At 40.3% G+C, this 19965-nt stretch overlaps 1 protein-coding gene across 1 annotated transcript in view; it reads right to left on the bottom strand.

Moving 5' to 3' along the window:
* The window catches only part of LOC126481626 (protein sel-1 homolog 1-like), a 94526-nt gene that overhangs the window by 7519 nt on the left and 67042 nt on the right, over nt 1-19965 (bottom strand). Inside the window, exons 5-8 of the mRNA XM_050105519.1 lie at nt 12764-12889; nt 12302-12530; nt 2138-2286; nt 1818-1983 (exon numbers count right to left, since the gene is read on the bottom strand). Of these exons, the coding sequence (XP_049961476.1) occupies nt 1818-1983; nt 2138-2286; nt 12302-12530; nt 12764-12889 (670 nt within the window). The remainder of the gene's footprint in view (nt 1-1817; nt 1984-2137; nt 2287-12301; nt 12531-12763; nt 12890-19965) is intronic.

Here is a 19965-nt window from a genome sequence, read left to right on the forward strand (position 1 = left end):
CAATCTGTGAAGAGCTTTTGGATCAAGCAAATGAGAACAAGCTGTTCCTTACGAGAATCATAACTGGTGATGCGACATGGATCTATGGTGGTGATGTTGACATCAAGATTCAATCTTCACAATGGGTCGGGAAAGGTTCTCCAAGATCAAAAAAAGCGCATCGGGTCAGGTCAAATGTCAAAGCCATGCTGATAGTTTTCTTTGATTTTGAAGGGTTAGTTCATCATGAATTCATGCCACAGGCACGAACTGTTAATCAGTGGTACTACAGGGACGTGTTGTGATGCCTGCAAGAAAATGTGAGAATGAAACTGTTTGAAATGTGGTGAGAAATTTCATGGCTCTCACATAACAATTACGCACCTGCACATTCATCCCAGTTGGTGTATAACTACTGTGCAAAAAACGAAATCACTGTGCTGTCTCATCCTTTGTACTCTCCAGACCTGGTCCCTGCAAACTTTTTTTTTTATTTCCAAAATTGAAAACCCTGTTGAAAGGACAAAGATTTGCAATGATAGATGGGATAAAAGAAAATTCACAGGCAACACTTTGCACGATCCAGCAAGAAGGGTACCAAGGCTGCTTCCAGAAGTGGAAACAGCATTGAGAGCGAAGTATCAATTGTGGCGGAGAGTATTTTGAAGGATACCATGCACGACAAGTAGAAGGTAAGAGCAGAAAAAATTTGTGGACAAAGTTTTGAATTTTTTTAACAGACTTTTTATGAAGACATATCATAAATGTACAGAATGCACCAGTTTTGTTTTTACGCTCACAATCTTTGATGTAGGGCTATTGAGTATCATAAGTTGAAACTCTCCAATGAGGAGACAGCATCTTGTACCCTAATAACAGCAAAAGAAATCTATCTTTTTTGATCAGGCAATATGGAAATGGGATGAGTAGGGTTTAATGTCTTGTTGACAATGAGGTCATAAAGAGCGACAGCACAAGCTCAGGTTCAGAGAGAATAGGAAAAGAAACTGACCTAGCTCCTTTACACAGGAACCGTGCTAGTTTTCTCCACTTTTTTGTTTTATAACTTCAGACAACCAAGAATGTCCTGATTATAATCATATTAATCCATCTTCTACATATTTCAATGGTTCATAACCCACCGTTTGGATTTCTTAACTATTGCTATCATTCAACTTCTGTATCTCTTCTTTTTTCCTGTCTTTCTGCCCCTTGACGTTCTTCCTAACATGCATCTTTGTAGTACACATTGCGAAAATCATAATGTTTGGTTGTTATGTTCAACTAAGTTGTCTAACTTGCAATATACATTGATTATAGATTCCATGTTTAAAGCTAATTGGATCTTTAATTTTGAACACAACATTTATTTAACAAATGAACTTCAAGCTATTGTTATTATCTTGTGTCTTCACATTACTATTATTAATTTCTTCATTTTCTTACACTAGCTCTTTCATTCAGTTGTTCTTTGTTAGAGAACCAGTGCTGTCCTGGTAAAATAAAATCATCATCTTTATTTTGATAATGGTTCCAGTGCATTCCAATTATGTGATAAAGAAATCTCTTTCAAAGCAGCATGAAAAATGGGCTAATATATCGTTTAATTCTTAATTTTCATGCTCTTGGTGGAATATAATTGAAGCTGTAACCTCATTGTAGAAGTTACTTAATAATTTGATATTGAAAATCTAATTCTCGTTTGTAAAGTATTTCCAGCACAATTTTTTTTCAAACCAGATTTTGAAACTTTTTTGATCAAGACAACTCTGAGAAAGAGGTGACTCACTGCCATTTCATCTTTAGCACTATACACTTTATGAATTAAAGGGACTCACCTCTGTCCAATAAGAAGGCCGCATTACTTTGTGCAACCTCATAACCAAGTTCTGCCAGTAATGCATATGTAACAAATGCCTCATCATATCTACCTTCTCGGTAGTGATTGTGTGCTTCCATTAATTTCTCACCCCACTTTCCCCTTTCTGCGACGTTTTTGAAAAGCTAAAATAAAAATACAATAGACAAATAGATATAACTATTCATTTGGAAACATCTGAAATTTCACTAACTAAATTTATCAACATCCAATTTAAAATCAGAGGCTACAGTTACGCAGTTTCAGTAAGGAATAAAACTCAACATTTTAACATCTCACCTCAACAGCTGTTGGACATGACCGCATTAAACCGGTTCCCGTCGCATGCATCTGTGCCAGATTGTAGAACGCAAGAATGTGACCAGACTGTGATGCAAGACTGAAGTATTTATTCGCCAACTTGTAATCACGACGCACTCCTAGGCCTCCTGTGATAAGATTAATAAAAATTAAATAAGTTATATCAAACTATTGTAATGTTACTGCATGAGTAAGGATAACTATTATTTTGCACTTAAAAAACTAGTGCCAAATATGGTCACATAAGTAAGTGTGGCATGTGTCTTATAGACAATAATTTCTAACTTTGATTTTCTGAAGAATATTTTTGTAACACAACAGCCCAGTGACTTCAGACGTACTGTATATAAACTCAAAAATTTCCTCATATACAAGTCACTATTCACTTGTTTCTCCTTTTCCAACATCATTTCAAATGCATTACCTTTCTTTAACAGTTTTTTATTTATTTTTTTATTTTTTCAAACATCTTAAAATAAGCTTCTACCTCTTAACTCATATCAATGTAAAATTTCTAGATACAGAAATATCACTTCCCATTAGTGATGATAGGAAACATTAACTATCAATGGAGACATCAGGCTACTTGTATTTGAAGCACTAATTTATGAACGTGGCAAAACACTTAAGACACTTTGGTTCACTAATGGACATCAGGCCAGCCAGTAGTTGCACCTGTAAGCTTTCATCAGCACATCTCATAATTTCTGTCCATCCATGTACAAGCCACATCTTTGATTTTTATGATTTTCATCGTCAGTCTGTCATATGAAATATGGGAGTATCCAAACTGAATATGGTTAAAAAGAAGTGTCCTATCCTGGGGAATAAGAAGAGGAGGAGCAGAAATAGTGTTGGGGGGAGGGGGGGGGGAGATAAGAAAGTAAAACAAAATACAGAATTCAGGAAAAATGGATTTTATTCTTGTCTGAATATATGCTGATCATTAGCAGAAAATTTAAAATTGCTCGTCAATGATCAGGACATCGTTTGCAAAAAGGAGTATTTTCATACAATGCTTCTAACAGTGTAATACTATGAGCATTTCATTTATAGGATCAGAAATTCCTCAAAAAATGGAATATTTATTACTGACAGAGTGTTTCAGCATGACAAAAATTTTACTCTGTGTACATACACCATCATAAGAATAAACACCTACAGACTATAATTCTGCTAGAGAATACTCAGCAACAGACTCTTAAACATTTACAACGTATTTAGTAGGATTATATTTTTTAAAAAATGTATATTAATTTAACTTATCATTCATTGTGTAGTTTAAGATAATCAATTTTCAAATGCTCCACTGCAGTTCTTGGCACTTTCCCTCCAAACAGCTACCACCAACTTAATTACAAGCAACAACTGAGGTTGGAAATATCCATGCTATTCTCAGGCTTACTGGTATCATAAAACGTCTGGGTGTCATCACTTCTCTGTGTAACACAACAGTTCAATTTACAATTTGCTACTAGAGATTGCCGCTGTCCTCCCACTAGATGGCTGTGTGTGCATGCATATATTCCATTCTGAAAATGAGGCCACCTGCTTTATTTGTCAACGCCAACCATATTCTGAGCAACAATGTGTCCAAGTAGAAACGTGCCAAGAGTTGCTGCCTGTCAGTAAGATCATGTTCTCCAACTTTCCTCCCATCCTTCTCCAGTGATGATACTTTAAATTTTATTTCCAAACAATGGAAAGTCCAGGTTGCACTATCAACAGTATTATAGAAAGGATAGATTGCTACTAATCATAAAAATGAGTTCTCCAGTTCTACCTTAGGTTCATCTCCAATGACAATCTATAGCTTCCCACTTTTTACATTAATCCTTATCCAAACTGCTAGCTGCTGTCTATTAGCCAGTGTTCGTGACCCCCCCCCCCCTTCCCTTTTCCCAACACCACACATCTCCCCCCCCTCCCCCCCCGAAATATTCCACGTGGGAAAAATATATCTAAAAACAAAGATTATGTGACTTACCAAACGAAAGCGCTGGCAGGTCGATAGACACACAAACAAACACAAACACACACACAAAATTCAAGCTTTCGCAACCAACGGTTGCTTCATCAGGAAAGAGGGAAGGAGAGGGAAAAACGAAAGGATGTGGGTTTTAAGGGAGAGGGTAAGGAATCATTCCAATCCTGGGAGCGGAAAGACTTGCCTTAGGGGGAAAAAAGGACACACACGCACACAGACAGACAGACACAAGCAGACATATTTAAAGGCAAAGAGTTTGGGCAGAGATGTCAGTCAAGGCGGAAGTGCAGAGGCAAAGATGTTGAAATTAGTGGAGGTTGAGGCCTGGTGGATAACGGGAAGAGAGGATATATTGAAGGGCAAGTTCCTATCTCCGGAGTTCTGACAGGTTGGTGTTAGTGGGAAGTATCCAGATAAACCGGACGGTGTAATACTGTGCCAAGATGTGCAGGCCGTGCACCAAGGCATGTTTAGCTACAGGGTGATCCTCCTTACCAACAAACACTGTCTGCCTGTGTCCATTCATGCGAATGGGCAGTTTGTTGCTGGTCATTCCCACATAGTAGAAAGCGTCACAGTGTAGGCAGGTCAGTTGGTAAATCACGTGGGTGCTTTCACACGTGGCTCTGCCTTCGATCATGTACACCTTACGGGTTACAGGACTGGAGTAGGTGGTGGTGGGAGGGTGCATGGGAAGGTTTTACACCAGGGGCGGTTACAAGGGTAGGAGCCAGAGGGTAGGGAAGGTGGTTTGGGGATTTCATAGGGATGAACGAAGAGGTTATGAAAGTTAGGTGGACGGCGGAAAGACACTCCTGGTAGAGTGGAGAGGATTTCATGAAGGATGGATCTCATTTTGGGGCAGGATTTGAGAAAGTTGTATCCCTGCTGAAGAGCCACATTCAGAGTCTGATCCAGTTCCGGGAAGTATCCTGTCACAAGTGGGGCGCTTTTGGGGTTCTTCTGTGAGAGGTTCTGGGTTTGAGGGGATGAGGAAGTGGCTCTGGTTATTTGCTTCTGTACCAGGTCGGGAGGGTAGTTGCGGGATGCGAAAGCTGTTTTCAGGTTGTTGGTGTAATGGTTCAGGGATTCAGGACTGGAGCAGATTCGTTTGCCACGAAGGCCTAGGCTGTAGGGAAGGGACCGTTTGATATGGAATGGGTGGCAGCTGTCATAATGGAGGTACTGTTGCTTGTTGGTGGGTTTGATGTGGACAGATGTGTGAAGCTGGCCATTGGACAGATGGAGGTCAATGTCAAGGAAAGTGGCATGGGTTTTGGAGTAGGACCAGGTGAATCTGATGGAACCAAAGGAGTTGAGGTTGGAGAGGAAATTCTGGAGTTGTTCTTCACTGTGAGTCCAGATCATGAAGAGGTCATCAATAAATCTGTACCAAACTTTGGGTTGGCAGGCCTGGGTCACCAAGAAGGCTTCCTCTAAGCGACCCATAAATAAGTTGGCATACGAGGGGGCCATCCTGGTACCCATGGCTGTTCCCTTTAATTGTTGGTATGACTGGCCTTCAAAATTGAAGAAGTTGTGAGTCAGGATGAAGCTGGCAAAGGTAATGAGGAAAGAGGTTTTAGGTAGGATGGCAGGTGATCGGCGTGAAAGGAAGTGCTCCATTGTAGCGAGGCCCTGGATGTGCAGGATATTTGTGTATAGGGAAGTGGCGTCAATGGTTACAAGGATGGTTTCCGGGGGTAACAGACTGGGTAAGGATTCCAGGCGTTCGAGAAAGTGGTTGGTATCTTTGATGAAAGATGGGAGACGAAAGGATGTGGGTCTTTCCCTCTCCTTCCCTCTTTCCTGACGAAGCAACCGTTGGTTGCGAAAGCTTGAAATTTTGTGTGTGTGTGTTATTTTATTGTGTCTATCTACCAGCACTTTCCCGTTTGGTAAGTCATGGAATTTTTGTTTTTAATATATTTTTCCCATATGGAATGTTTCTTTCTATTTTATTCATATCATTAATATGAACCCAACAATTACGTTTGTTATTGTCACTGTTGCATTTCGAAATCTTTTCTGTCATTTTACTTTCTCTTTTTGTTTGTACAAGCAGTTTAACTTTGTATTCATCTTCCCTTTTTTCCGTAATCTACCATACATTTTATCCTGCCTATATATACTCAATAATACGTAATTTACTTCCAAACCATAACCTAAAAAAAATTTTAACGCTTTCAACATTACCGCTGCTATAAAATCCACTGTTCCCAGTTTACAAACATTTAGTGTAACCTCGTGAATACTATTTCACAGCTTCAGTTCCTTTCACCCATTAAACAACCATTTCAGCTATTTCCAACAACTTTCGTTTTATTTCCATTCCGGATTTTTTCCACAAAACCGATCATTTTTTAGCAGCTTCCCACAGGTTTAAACGTTATTATTTCTCCGTCAGACAATTGTTAGCCTCATTTTCATAATCTGCCAGCACATAAACAGTCATTTGAATACATTTACATGCAGTTTTTTCAAAATTTTCCTGAATTTCTCCACCCTTTAACGTGTTTTGGAGGCAACACAACTACCTAACCTTTGTACACATCGTTGTTCACCAACCTAAATTCAGCACAGGATCAACATAGCTCATCTCAAACCAACACTTTTTCGACTTTTTTCACACCTTTATCTCTCCCCATATATTTTTATTTTCACTTTAGTCTCATGTTACCCTTTCCACCTTCTAATACCATGTCACTCTCACAACATCCCAACAATGACCCCATTAAATTTTATTTACATTCCCTCCACAAACACGCCTTCACCCTAGCCAGATTACGCTCCCATATTTTATTTACTCAGGCTTATCTGACATTTGGCATTACCCCCAAAGGCCTCACACTTAAAGTTCCCATCTCTGGCTGTAATCTTTCTTTCCATCAGTCCCTATACCAACTCCAAACTGCACAATCCATAGCCCTCACCCGCCTAATCCTTCACCTACACATCGACTCAGCCAATGAACACACCCGTCAACTCCTATCCCTAATCAAAGTCCTCATTCTTTCCTCTCCCACATCCACACCGGCTATTCAGAGCATCCTCCTACAGGCCAACCGCAAATTAGAACAGCATACCACCCTCCACCTCAAAAAAACTATCCAATCTCCTGGTTTCCCACCTCCGGAAAGGCAACTCACTCACCCTCCACAACCTTTCCAACAAACCTCAACCTCCTCTCATTGCACACAGACCCAGTCTCTCCCATCTACTCAATCTCCCACTTCCAGCTCCACTCCCCCCAACACCTCAAAACTCTAGTCAACACAATTTGGAACCACAACACCCCAATTCAGTAGTTAACCTTTCCTCCAAACCTCTCTCCCAATCCGAAACCTCTGTCCTATCCAAAGGCCTCACCTTCAGCCCCACTCCCAGAGTCAACCAAACTGCCCTTGTCAAAAATTTACTGTCCTACACTCGTAGACTCTGCTGGAAATATCACTTTGCCATGAAGAAAAATAATCCTGATCCTACTCCTAATGATCCAACTTCCCAAGACACTATCCAAATTGAGCCCTGCCTGGAACAGTTCCGTCCTCCATCACAGCAGGACCCAGCTCCTCTTCCTCAAAATCACCCTCTCCAAACCTTCCAGGAATTTCTCACTTCCAGCCTTGCCTCTCAATATTTCTTGAAAAACCTTAATCCTACTCCCAACATCATCACAGCCAAAGCCCAGGCTATCCGTGATCTGAAGGCTGACCGATCCATCATCATTCTTCCGGCTGACAAGGGTTCCACGACCGTGGTACTTGATCGTCGGGCGTTTGTGGCTGAGGGACTGCGTCAGCTTTCAGACAACACTACATACAAAGTTTGCCAAGGTAATCCCATTCCTGATGTCCAGGCGGAGCTTCAAGGAATCCACAGAACCTTAGACCCCCTACAAAACCTTTCACCTGACTCCATCAACCTCCTGACCCCACCGACACCCCGCACCCCTACCTTCTTCCTAAAATTCACAAACCCAATCATCCCAGCCGCCCCATTGTAGCTGGTTACCAAGCCCCTACAGAACGTATCTCTGCCTACGTAGATCAACACCTTCAACCCATTACATGCAGTCTCCCATCCTTCATCAAAGACACCAACCACTTTCTCGAACGCCTGGAATCCTTACCCAGTCTGTTACCCCCGGAAACCATCCTTGTAACCATTGATGCCACTTCTCTATACACAAATATCCTGCACATCCAGGGCCTCGCTGCAATGGAGCACTTCCTTTCACGCCGATCACCTGCCACCCTACCTAAAACCTCTTTCCTCATTACCTTAGCCAGCTTCATCCTGACTCACAACTTCTTCACTTTTGAAGGCCAGTCATACCAACAATTAAAGGGAACAGCCATGGGTACCAGGATGGCCCCCTCATATGCCAACCTATTTATGGGTCGCTTAGAGGAAGCCTTCTTGGTGACCCAGGCCTGCCAACCCAAAGTTTGGTACAGATTTATTGATGACATCTTCATGATCTGGACTCACAGTGAAGAACAACTCCAGAATTTCCTCTCCAACCTCAACTCCTTTGGTTCCATCAGATTCACCTGGTCCTACTACAAATCCCATGCCACTTTCCTTGACATTGACCTCCATCTGTCCAATGGCCAGCTTCACACATCTGTCCACATCAAACCCACCAACAAGCAACAGTACCTCCATTATGACAGCTGCCACCCATTCCATATCAAACGGTCCCTTCCCTACAGCCTAGGCCTTCGTGGCAAACGAATCTGCTCCAGTCCTGAATCCCTGAACCATTACACCAACAACCTGAAAACAGCTTTCGCATCCCGCAACTACCCTCCCGACCTGGTACAGAAGCAAATAACCAGAGCCACTTCCTCATCCCCTCAAACCCAGAACCTCTCACAGAAGAACCCCAAAAGCGCCCCACTTGTGACAGGATACTTCCCGGGACTGGATCAGACTCTAAATGTGGCTCTCCAGCAGGGATACGACTTCCTCAAATCCTGCCCCGAAATGAGATCCATCCTTCATGAAATCCTTCCCACTCCACCAAGAGTGTCTTTCTGCCGTCCACCTAACCTTCGTAACCTCTTCGTTCATCCATATGAAATCCCCGAACCACCTTCCCTACCCTCTGGCTCCTACCCCTGGTGTAAAACCTGTCCCATGCACCCTCCCACCACCACCATCTATTCCAGTCCTGTAACCTGGAAGGTGTACACGATCAAAGGAAGAGCCACGTGTGAAAGCACCCACGTGATTTACCAACTGACCTGCCTACACTGTGACGCTTTCTACTGTGTGGGAATGACCAGCAACAAACTGCCCATTCGCATGAATGGACACAGGCAGACAGTGTTTGTTGGTAAGGAGGATCACCCTGTAGCTAAACATGCCTTGGTGCACGGCCAGCACATCTTGGCACAGTGTTACACCGTCCGGGTTAGCTGGATACTTCGCACTAACACCAACCTATCAGAACTCCAGAGATGGGAACTTGCCCTTCAATATATCCTCTCTTGCCATTATCCACCAGGCCTCAACCTCCACTAATTTCAAGTTGCCGCCACTCATACCTCACCTGTCATTCAACATCTTTGCCTCTGCATTTCCGCCTTGACTGACATCTCTGCCCAAACTCTTTGCCTTTAAATATGTCTGCTTGTGTCTGTATATATGTGTGTGTGTTTGTGTGTGTGTGTGTGTGTGTGTGTGTGTGTGCACCCCTAAGGCAAGTCTTTCCACTCCCGGGATTGGAATGATTCCTTACCCTCTCCCTTAAAACCCACATTCTTTCGTCTTTCCCTCTCCTTCCCTCTTTCCTGATGAAGCAACCTCAGGTTGCGAAAGCTCGAATTTTATGTGTGTGTGTTTGTGTGTCTATCAACATACCAACGCTTTCGTTTGGTAAGTTACATCATCTTTGTTTATATATACAGGGTTATTACAAATGATTGAAGCGACTTCACAGCTCTACAATAACTTTATTATTTGAGATATTTTCACAATGCTTTGCACACACATACAAAAACTCAAAAAAGTTTTTTTAGGCATTCACAAATGTTCGATATGTGCCCCTTTTAGCGATTCGGCAGACATCAAGCCGATAATCAAGTTCCTCCCACACTCGGAGCAGCATGTCCCCATCAATGAGTTCGAAAGCATCGTTGATGCGAGCTCGCAATTCTGGCATGTTTCTTGGTAGAGGAGGTTTAAACACTGAATCTTTCACATAACCCCACAGAAAGAAATCGCATGGGGTTAACTCGGGAGAGCGTGGAGGCCATGACATGAATTGCTGATCATGATCTCCACCACAACCGATCCATCGGTTTTCCAATCTCCTGTTTAAGAAATGCCGAATATCATGATGGAAGTGCGGTGGAGCACCATCCTGTTGAAAGATGAAGTCGGCGCTGTCGGTCTCCAGTTGTGGCATGAGCCAATTTTCCAGCATGTCCAGATACACGTGTCCTGTAACGTTTTTTTCGCAGAAGAAAAAGGGGCCGTAACCTTTAAACCGTGAGATTGCACAAAACACGTTAACTTTTGGTGAATTGTAAATTTGCTACACGAATGTGTGAGGATTCTCTACCGCCCAGATTCACACATTGTGTCTGTTCACTTCACCATTAAGAAAAAATGTTGCTTCATCACTGAAAACAAGTTTCCCACTGAACGCATCCTCTTCCATGAGCTGTTGCAACCGCGCCAAAAATTCAAAGCGTTTGACTTTGTCATCGGGTGTCAGGGCTTGTAGCAATTGTAAACAGTAAGGCTTCTGCTTTAGCCTTTTCCCTAAGGTTTTCCAAACCGTCGGCTGTGGTACGTTTAGCTCCCTGCTTGCTTTACTTGTTGACTTCCGCGGGCTACGCGTGAAACTTGCCCGCACGCGTTCAACCGTTTCTTCGCTCACTGCAGGCCGACCTGTTCATTTCCCCTTACAGAGGCATCCAGAAGCTTTAAACTGCGCATACCATCGCCGAATGGAGTTAGCAGTTGGTGGATCTTTGTTGAACTTCGTCCTGAAGTGTCGTTGCACTGTTATGACTGACTGATGTGAGTGCATTTCAAGCACGACACACGCTTTCTCGGCTCCTGTCGCCATTTTGTCTCACTGCGCTCTCGAGCGCTCTGGCGGCAGAAACCTGAAGTGCGGCTTCAGCCGAACAAAACTTTATGAGTTTTTCTACGTATCTGTAGTGTGTCGTGACCATATGTCAATGAATGGAGCTACAGTGAATTTATGAAATCGCTTCAATCATTTGTAATAGCCCTGTATAGTGTGATTGTAGCAACAGCTGCTGCAATCCGGTTTCTTAATTCAGGGAGGTCTGCTGGTAGTGGAGGCACATACACACGATCCTTGATGAAGCTCCAACGGAAAAAAATCGCATCGCGTTAGGTTGGGTGAACGTGGAGGCCATGCAAGGCAACCCTGTCATTGGGATTGCGCCCCTTGCAGCCTATCTAGGGCTTGCTTCGCATGGCCCCCACATTCACCCGACCTAGCGCCACGTGATTTTTTCCTTTGGGGCTTCATCAAGGATCGTGTGTACATGCCTCTGCTACCAGCAGATCTGCCTGAATTAAGAAACTGGACTGAAGCAGCTGTTGCTACAATCACTGAAGACAGACTTACCAACATTTGGGAAGAACTCTGCTATAGACTAGATGTGTGCAATGTGACAAATGGTGCTCACATTGAACATTAATAAGGTTCTTGGTAAAACGGTGAGTTGCTCTTTCATTTAACATATCATCTATAACTGTAAGTTTAATGTAATAAATATTATAAAGCGTTAAAACCCCCTATATTCATTTATAAACACCCTGTATATATCCTCCACATTTCACAGACACCATCCATATTTTTGCTTTGATAAAACCTATTTCACATTTTGCATGTGACTAATTACTTTTAGACTTCAGTAGTGAGCTAACTGAATGAACCTCAGCCTCTGAAATGCACCCCACAGAAACAATAATACAGTGTTCAAGTTCATAGACAGGTTTCTGCCAATGTTCTACTGTTTAAGAATCAATGACAAAATTGTGTGTGTTAATTTATAAAGCCATTTTGATATCTGATTGGCTCTCTCACTTCTAATATGAGTATGGGCAAATGGTTTAGTGTGTTTAAGACTATTAGAAAGTAAATACATTTTTCTTCTTACGGAAGTACATGTTTCCAAGTTGCAGCTGTCCATCAACCCATCCCTGGTCAGCTGCCTGAGAAAAATACTTGAAAGCTTTAGCCAAATCCTTTTCCACTCCCTTTCCATGTAGGTACATCAGTCCCAGACCACTTAAACCAACAGGGTTGTTTAGTTCAGCAGCTTTCTTGAAGTACTTTAATGCAGTTTCATTATCCTGCTTCACTATGTCACTGCCCTCGAAGTAGATCTGTAAAGAAGAATCAGTAACAGACAAATGAGGTTCACATACTCTAGTTTGAATACTTCGTTCCATTAATGAGTGTGAATAAAAGAGTGCACAGATTTTGAAAATATACTCAATATATATCTCTCATAAAAATAATGAGTACTGGAATTACACTGTTACTGTCCACTATCTTCATACAAGCAGCACTCCAAAGAACTCAGACACAGCACTGTGTTGACCTTTCCACAGCTCACCTTGCCTAGAAAGGCCATTGCAACAGGGTTTCCAGCTTCTGCTGCTTGTGTGAAGTATTGTAGAGCCTTCTGATGATCCTGTTGTACTCCACGACCTCCTTGGTAGTGCAACTGTCCAAGTCCCACCTGTGAAATTGCATTGTTTTAAAGTTGATGTATGCTGAGCATACAAAACACAAGAGTGCACATGAGTTAAAAAGAAAACTCTGTTCATGGAAAGGGGAAAAAAGTAATTCTTAAATGATTTACTACAAATTAAGATGATACAAAAACAATAATATAAAAGTCTTAGAGTTGAATAAGTGAAAGGAATTGGAAAAGCCAACAAAGCGGAAATAATGTGAATTGATAAATATTTGTGATTGGAAAATACAAAACACAAATTTCAACAGGAAATTCTGCAAATGATATGCGATGTTGCAGAGGCGATAGAGCTCATGCTTTACAATAATATATATAAGTAAAATAGCAAGCGATTATCATAATCACTGACATACTGACATACTGACTGAGCATACAAAACACAAGAGTGCACATGAGTTAAAAAGAAAACTCTGTTCATGGAAAGGGGAAAAAAGTAATTCTTAAATGATTTACTACAAATTAAGATGATACAAAAACAATAATATAAAAGTCTTAGAGTTGAATAAGTGAAAGGAATTGGAAAAGCCAACAAAGCGGAAATAATGTGAATTGATAAATATTTGTGATTGGAAAATACAAAACACAAATTTCAACAGGAAATTCTGCAAATGATATGCGATGTTGCAGAGGCGATAGAGCTCATGCTTTACAATAATATATATAAGTAAAATAGCAAGCGATTATCATAATCACTGACATAAAACATGATAAATGCATTACTATGTAAAATGAATGGATGTCTGAATGCAGAGAGCAATCAGAAATAAAGAGTAAAAAAGGAGGGGTCGGTCAATCTGAAGGTCGGTTATACCTTAATAGAGCCTTCCTCCAATACATGTACCAGTTCATGACCAGTAAGAGACTTACAGATCAACATTAAATTTATCAACTTTTTAATCTATTGGGCTTCTGTTCAATCACTCAAGACACTATGACACAGAATAATTCTTAACACAATGAGACCTTATAAAAACTGAATTATAAAATTTATATGGAAACAAGAGAGATAATAGTAACCATACAGCATAAGAATTCACTTTGTTTAACAAATTTTAATAATGGGCTAGCAAGTAGGAATGTGAAATCGATCACTGTTGAAACACTGCATTTTTCACATCCAAAATTTTGTTAGAGGTAACTTTCACATTTAATGTCAGAGAAATTCCATAACTGACAGGGGATCAAACTCTGAAATACTGGATTATTACTCTTCACTAAGACTTCTTGTACTATATGACAGTGTTTTAAATGTCACAAATAAGACATACTTTTGGATGGAATCCTATAACATGAAGAAACAAATTAATTACTGAGCAACCCAAAGTGAATATTAACTTTACAATAGAAAGAAAAATGTACAATAATGTACTGAACAGACAGCATTAAATAGATTACAGAAGATATAGTACACATTGATGTGTGGTGTCTGTTCTTTTGGACATGTCCAAAAGACACCACACACAATACACGGCTGTTATATATTATATGTAAATTGAAGGTGGAGAGGGGAGGGGAGGGGAGGGGAGGGGAGGGGAGGAAAGGAAAGGAAAGGAAAGGGGAGGGATCACTGTTGTCGGCTAGACTGAGACATTATGCGGCATTGGTGGCTACTAATGAAAATTTGTACCGGACCAGGATTTGGACCCAGGATGTCCTGGTTACTAGACAGGTGCAGTAACCACCACAAATAATGTCCCAATGCAGCTTCCTCTCTCCACCTTCAATTTACATATAATGACACAGTATACCCTACTTTTTGCAGAAGATGCTACGTAGAGCACAATATCCATGTTCAAAAATGTTTGTACAGCATCAACATGTGCCCAGTAATTTCCTCACTCGATGTCACACACATGCACACCCATTGAGTGCAAGCCCATTGGCAAATGGCATTGCCACATTGATAAAAAAAACATGAACTCTGTACAACTTCACCGCCACATATGTCACTAATAGGTCCCACAAGAACTGGAATACATTTACAATTACAAGGTGTACAACTTTTCTCCCACCGTTTGCCGATAGGTGGCGACAACGGGAAGTACCGGTCAAAAGAAACAGATCGCAGACGTCAGGCAGTTAGCTGGGACCTCGGTCAACATAACCTCATTCAAACATTAGTCAATTTGTGTCTGCATCATAAAGTTGTTCTTGACCGAAAATAACAGTTTATGAGCCTAATTCTCATCATTTGAGGGAGGTGTTACTGTTTTGTTTCAATGTCAAGAATGCAGTGGCTGAGTCTCATTGAATGCTCTCAAGTACGTATGGTAAGAACACTATTAGTGAAAGAACATCTTGCGAGTGGTTTCAACATTTCAAGATCGATTATTTTAACATCGTAGCTGGCGTAGTGGTGGAAGAGAGAATGTTTCCAAAGATGCAGAATTGGAGACATTGCTGAGTGAAGACTCGCATCAAATTCAAGAAGTAATGGCACGATTAATGGGAGTTACAAAGCAAGCCATTTCAAAATGTCTCAAGGCTATGGGCATGATTCAGAAAGAAGGAACTTGGCGTGTGAGATGAAACCAAGAGAAGTTGAACAGCATTTGTTTGTTTGCTAGCTAACAGTTGCTTCAGAGGCAAAAACGGAAGGGATTTCTGCTTCGCATTGTGACTGGGGTCGAAAAATGGTTTCATTATGATAACCCTAAACACAAAAAATCATGGGGATATCCCGGCCATGCTTCCACATCGACAGCCAAACAGAATATTCACGGTGCCAAGATTTGAAGGGACCAGCTCTGCGTCATGTACTATGAGGTGTTAAAACCAAGTGAAATAATCACAAGTGCTCATTACCAAACACAATTAATGCGTTTGAGCAGAGCATTGAAAGACAAAGGGCCGTGATACAGCGAGAGGCAGGATAAAGTGATTTTGCAGCATGACAACATTCGACCCAATGTTGCAAAAGAGGTCAAAATGTACTTGTAAACATTAAAATGGGAAGTCCTATGCCACCCGCTGTATTCTCCAGACATTGCTTCCTCTGACTATCACCTGTTTAATTCAATGGCGCATGGCCTGGCTGAGCAACACTTCCGATCTCATGAAGTCACAAATTGGATCGATTCGTGGATCGCTTCAAAATATTAACAATTTTTTTCAGCATGGGATTTGTACAATGCCCAAAAGATGGGAGAAAGTAGTGGCCAGTGATGGAAAATACTTTGAATGATACATGTGTAACCAATTTGTTTCATTAAAGCCTCAAATTTGGGGAAAAAACAGTGAAAGCAAAGTTGTACACCTTGTGGAATTTCTTTTTAGCTGTTGACTGTCCAAGTTTTCTACAGAGAAAGTGTATGCTGATACCTGAAATCCACCAAGTATTGCCATACTGGCCAATTATGTTCAAGTGAAACAAAAATTAAAGTGAGAACCGAATATGAAATGTTGCACTTATTCAGCTGTGTAACTGTAAATTTGTGTGAAAGAACAGCTGATTAAATGATGCTCACATTCAATCTGCTGCTAAAATTGCACTAGAATTGAGACATTTAAAACAGAACAAATGAAAAAGATTTATGTTTAGGAGTGTGACAACTCATTATAATTATTACATTTGTTTATAATTAACAAAAAACTTCAATACAGCTACACTGTAGGCTCTCTTGAGTAAATCAACCAAACTGACTAATATGACTTATTATAGTCGGTAATATTAACTGCAATACCACAAGAGGAAGCAAACACAGGCTGTAATGGTAAGCAGAGATGGGCAATATTCAAATAAATTTCTATCTGCAATAATTATTCAAACACGTGCATCATTCAAACAAATTCATCTACGAATAAATTATTTGTAACCTAAATAATGAACAACACAGATGCCACTGTATTTTCTTTGTTTGGTTCTCCTACAGAATTCTGGCTCAGTACAGGTTTTATTTGATAAATAACTTAATAGTTTGTACAGAAATGTGCCATGGTGGTTCAGTGGGTTAAGTTCCCAACTACAAAGCTAGACCCCTTTGCAGGCGGACGGCCTTAGCAGTTACACTACAGACACAGGCCACTTCACTGACTCTGCACTTGGCAGTACCTACACCCTCCCCCTGCTAACATGCGGAAGTTCTCTAAGTAGCCAAAGCTAAGAAGGCATCCAACAAACTCTCAATCTGCAACACCTTCCACCAGTAATATCAACACTGCTAACATTATTGGATATTGGCGTCTCATTACACAATCCATTCATGTTTGCACTGAAAAAAGATGAGTGAACAAAGTAAGAACTCCAATTCCTAAAGTCAACAGACTTTAAATCTAGAAAACTCCAAACACATATGTTGAACTCTGCTGGACGTCCAAAGTCATCCAAAATGGTTTTAAGATTATTTCTGAGTAATCTTGTCATTAGAAGATGGGATAGTGTTTCAGTCTGACATGGATCTATGCAGTTACATAGCACTTCGAGATTCATAAATTCTGGAAGAGAGACTGGGTCTGAGTACATAAGAGTTCATAATATTGCAGCACACTGGACACTTTATCGAGAAATTGTCAAGCAACGATTGGAAGACTTTTTCCTTTCTACACCAATTGCAGTCATTGCAGCAATATCTTATCAACAGTTTAAACACAAATAGTTCACCTGCATTGCTGTTCATAATCAAGGGAGGCTTACAATAAATTAAATAACTACAATAGCCACAGAAATGTCAAAGAAATTGAGTCACGTATTTCAAATGATGTTTTATGGATAAAAAGAAAATTTTAATCTGAATGTGTGAAGTGAAGCTAAAGTGGAATTACAATTAATTATTTGCCAAAAGCTACAGAGGAATGATGAAGTCTCAATTTTTGCTGAAAACGATTGAGAGTTGGAAGTCTTATATTGTGATCATGAAATAAAGACAACTTCAAAAGATATAACACACAGGTATCCTCTTTCCATGTGCACAATGTGTTTCCTTTACTTTCACCATGGTAAACCTTCAAAATCAAGCTTTCTGATGAGATGTTTGGGTGGGTGGAGGGTGGGGGAAGGGGTGGATGGGTGGGTGGGGGGCGGCGATGAGTGTTCTGAAAACAAATTCAAAAGCAACAAAAGGTACATTTTTATAATAAATGAGAAAGAATCAGAGCAATAAATAAATGTCATTTAATTTCAAATTAATCTATCATTCTTTTTAGGACTAATTCTGAGTAAGCTTGTCATTAAAAGATGGAGTTTTATTATTCTTTTTATTTACAGATGAGAGACAAACGTTTTTATTCATGTAAGTGAATAATGTTTCGAATAAATATTTTTGTTATTCATGAATAATGAACAATAATTTTTATCTGTATTCATTATTAGTCCGTAGAATAAATTTTGCCCAACTCTGGTGGTAAGCAAAGCACACTGCACATTCACATGCTGTTAATCTGCAGTGAATCCATGTGGCCATGGACAAGTGCTCACTTGTTTGTAATTAGACAAGACAGCATCGGTAATCTTTTTTTTTTATTTTTATTTATTTATTGTTCCGTGGGACCAAATTAAGGAGAAGTCTCCATGGTCATGGAACGAGTCAATACATGAAATTATAACACGATATTAGAAACAGATAAAATGAAATATAAAAAAACATATTCAGGTGACAAGTCGTAAGTTTAAATGAAGAAAATCAACAATGTAACACTGGAATTCACTTAATTTTTTAGCTCGTCCAGGAGCTCCTCAACAGAATAGAAGGAGTGAGCCATGAGGAAACTCTTCAGTTTAGACTTAAAAGCGTTTGGGCTACTGCTAACATTTTTGAGTTCTTGTGGTACCTTATTGAAAATGGATGCAGCAGAATCCTGCACTCCTTTCTGCACAAGAGTCAAGGAAGTGCATTTCACATGCAGATTTGATTTTTGCCTAGTACTAACTGAGTGAAAGCTGCTAACTCTTGGGAATAGGCTAATATTGCTAATAACAAATGACATTAAAGAAAATATATACTGTGAGGGCAATGTCAGAATTCCCAGATTTTTGAATAGGGGTCGACAAGAGGTTTTAGAACTTACACCACACATAGCTCGAACAGCCCGTTTTTGAGCCAAAAATACCCTTTTTGAATCAGAAGAATGACCCCAAAAAATAATACCGTATGACATAAGCGTATGAAAATATGCGAAGTAGACTACTTTTCGTGTTGAAGTGTCACTTATTTCAGATACTGTTCTAATGATTAATAAAGCAGCATTTAGCTTCTGAACAACATCCTGGACATGGGCTTTCCACAACAGCTTACCATCTAACCGAACGCCTAGGAACTTGAACTGTTCCGTCTCGCTTATAATATGCCTATTCTGTCTGATCAAAATATCGGTTCTTGTTGTATTGTGAGTTAGAAACTGTAAAAACTGAGTCTTACTGTGATTTAGCATCAAATTATTTTCCACAAGCCACGAACTTATTTCATGAACTACATTATTTGTTACTGTTTCAATATTACACACAAGATCCTTCACTATCAAGCTGATGTCATTAGCAAACATAAATATTTTTGAATCACCTGTAATACTAGAAGGCATATCATTTATATAAATAAGAAACAGCAGTGGCCCCAGCACCGACCCTTGGGGAACGCCCCACTTAACAGTGCCCCATTGGGGCTGAACATCACTACCACTCTCAATATTGCGGAGAATTACCCTCTGCTTTCTGTTCTTAAAGTAAGAGGCGAACCAATTGTAAGCTACTCCCCTTATTCCATAATGGTCCAACTTCTGCAGTAATATTTTGTGGTCAACACAGTCAAAAGCCTTCGTTAAATCAAAGAAAACACCTAGCGTTCGCAACCTTTTATTTAATCCGTCCAAAACCTCACAGAGAAAAGAGAATATAGCATTTTCAGTTGTTAAACCATTTCTAAAACCAAACTGAACATTTGACAGCAAATTATGTGACTTTAAATGCTCCAGTAACCTTGTATATACAACCTTCTCGATAACTTTAGCAAACACCGATGGCATAGAAATAGGTCTAAAATTGTCAACATTATCAATGTCTCCCTTTTTATAAAGTGGCTTCACTACCGAGTACTTTAATCGGTCAGGAAACCGACCACTCCTAAAGG

Source organism: Schistocerca serialis, chromosome 1, assembly GCF_023864345.2.
Source record: "Schistocerca serialis cubense isolate TAMUIC-IGC-003099 chromosome 1, iqSchSeri2.2, whole genome shotgun sequence".
Classification (NCBI taxonomy): domain Eukaryota; kingdom Metazoa; phylum Arthropoda; class Insecta; order Orthoptera; family Acrididae; genus Schistocerca; species Schistocerca serialis.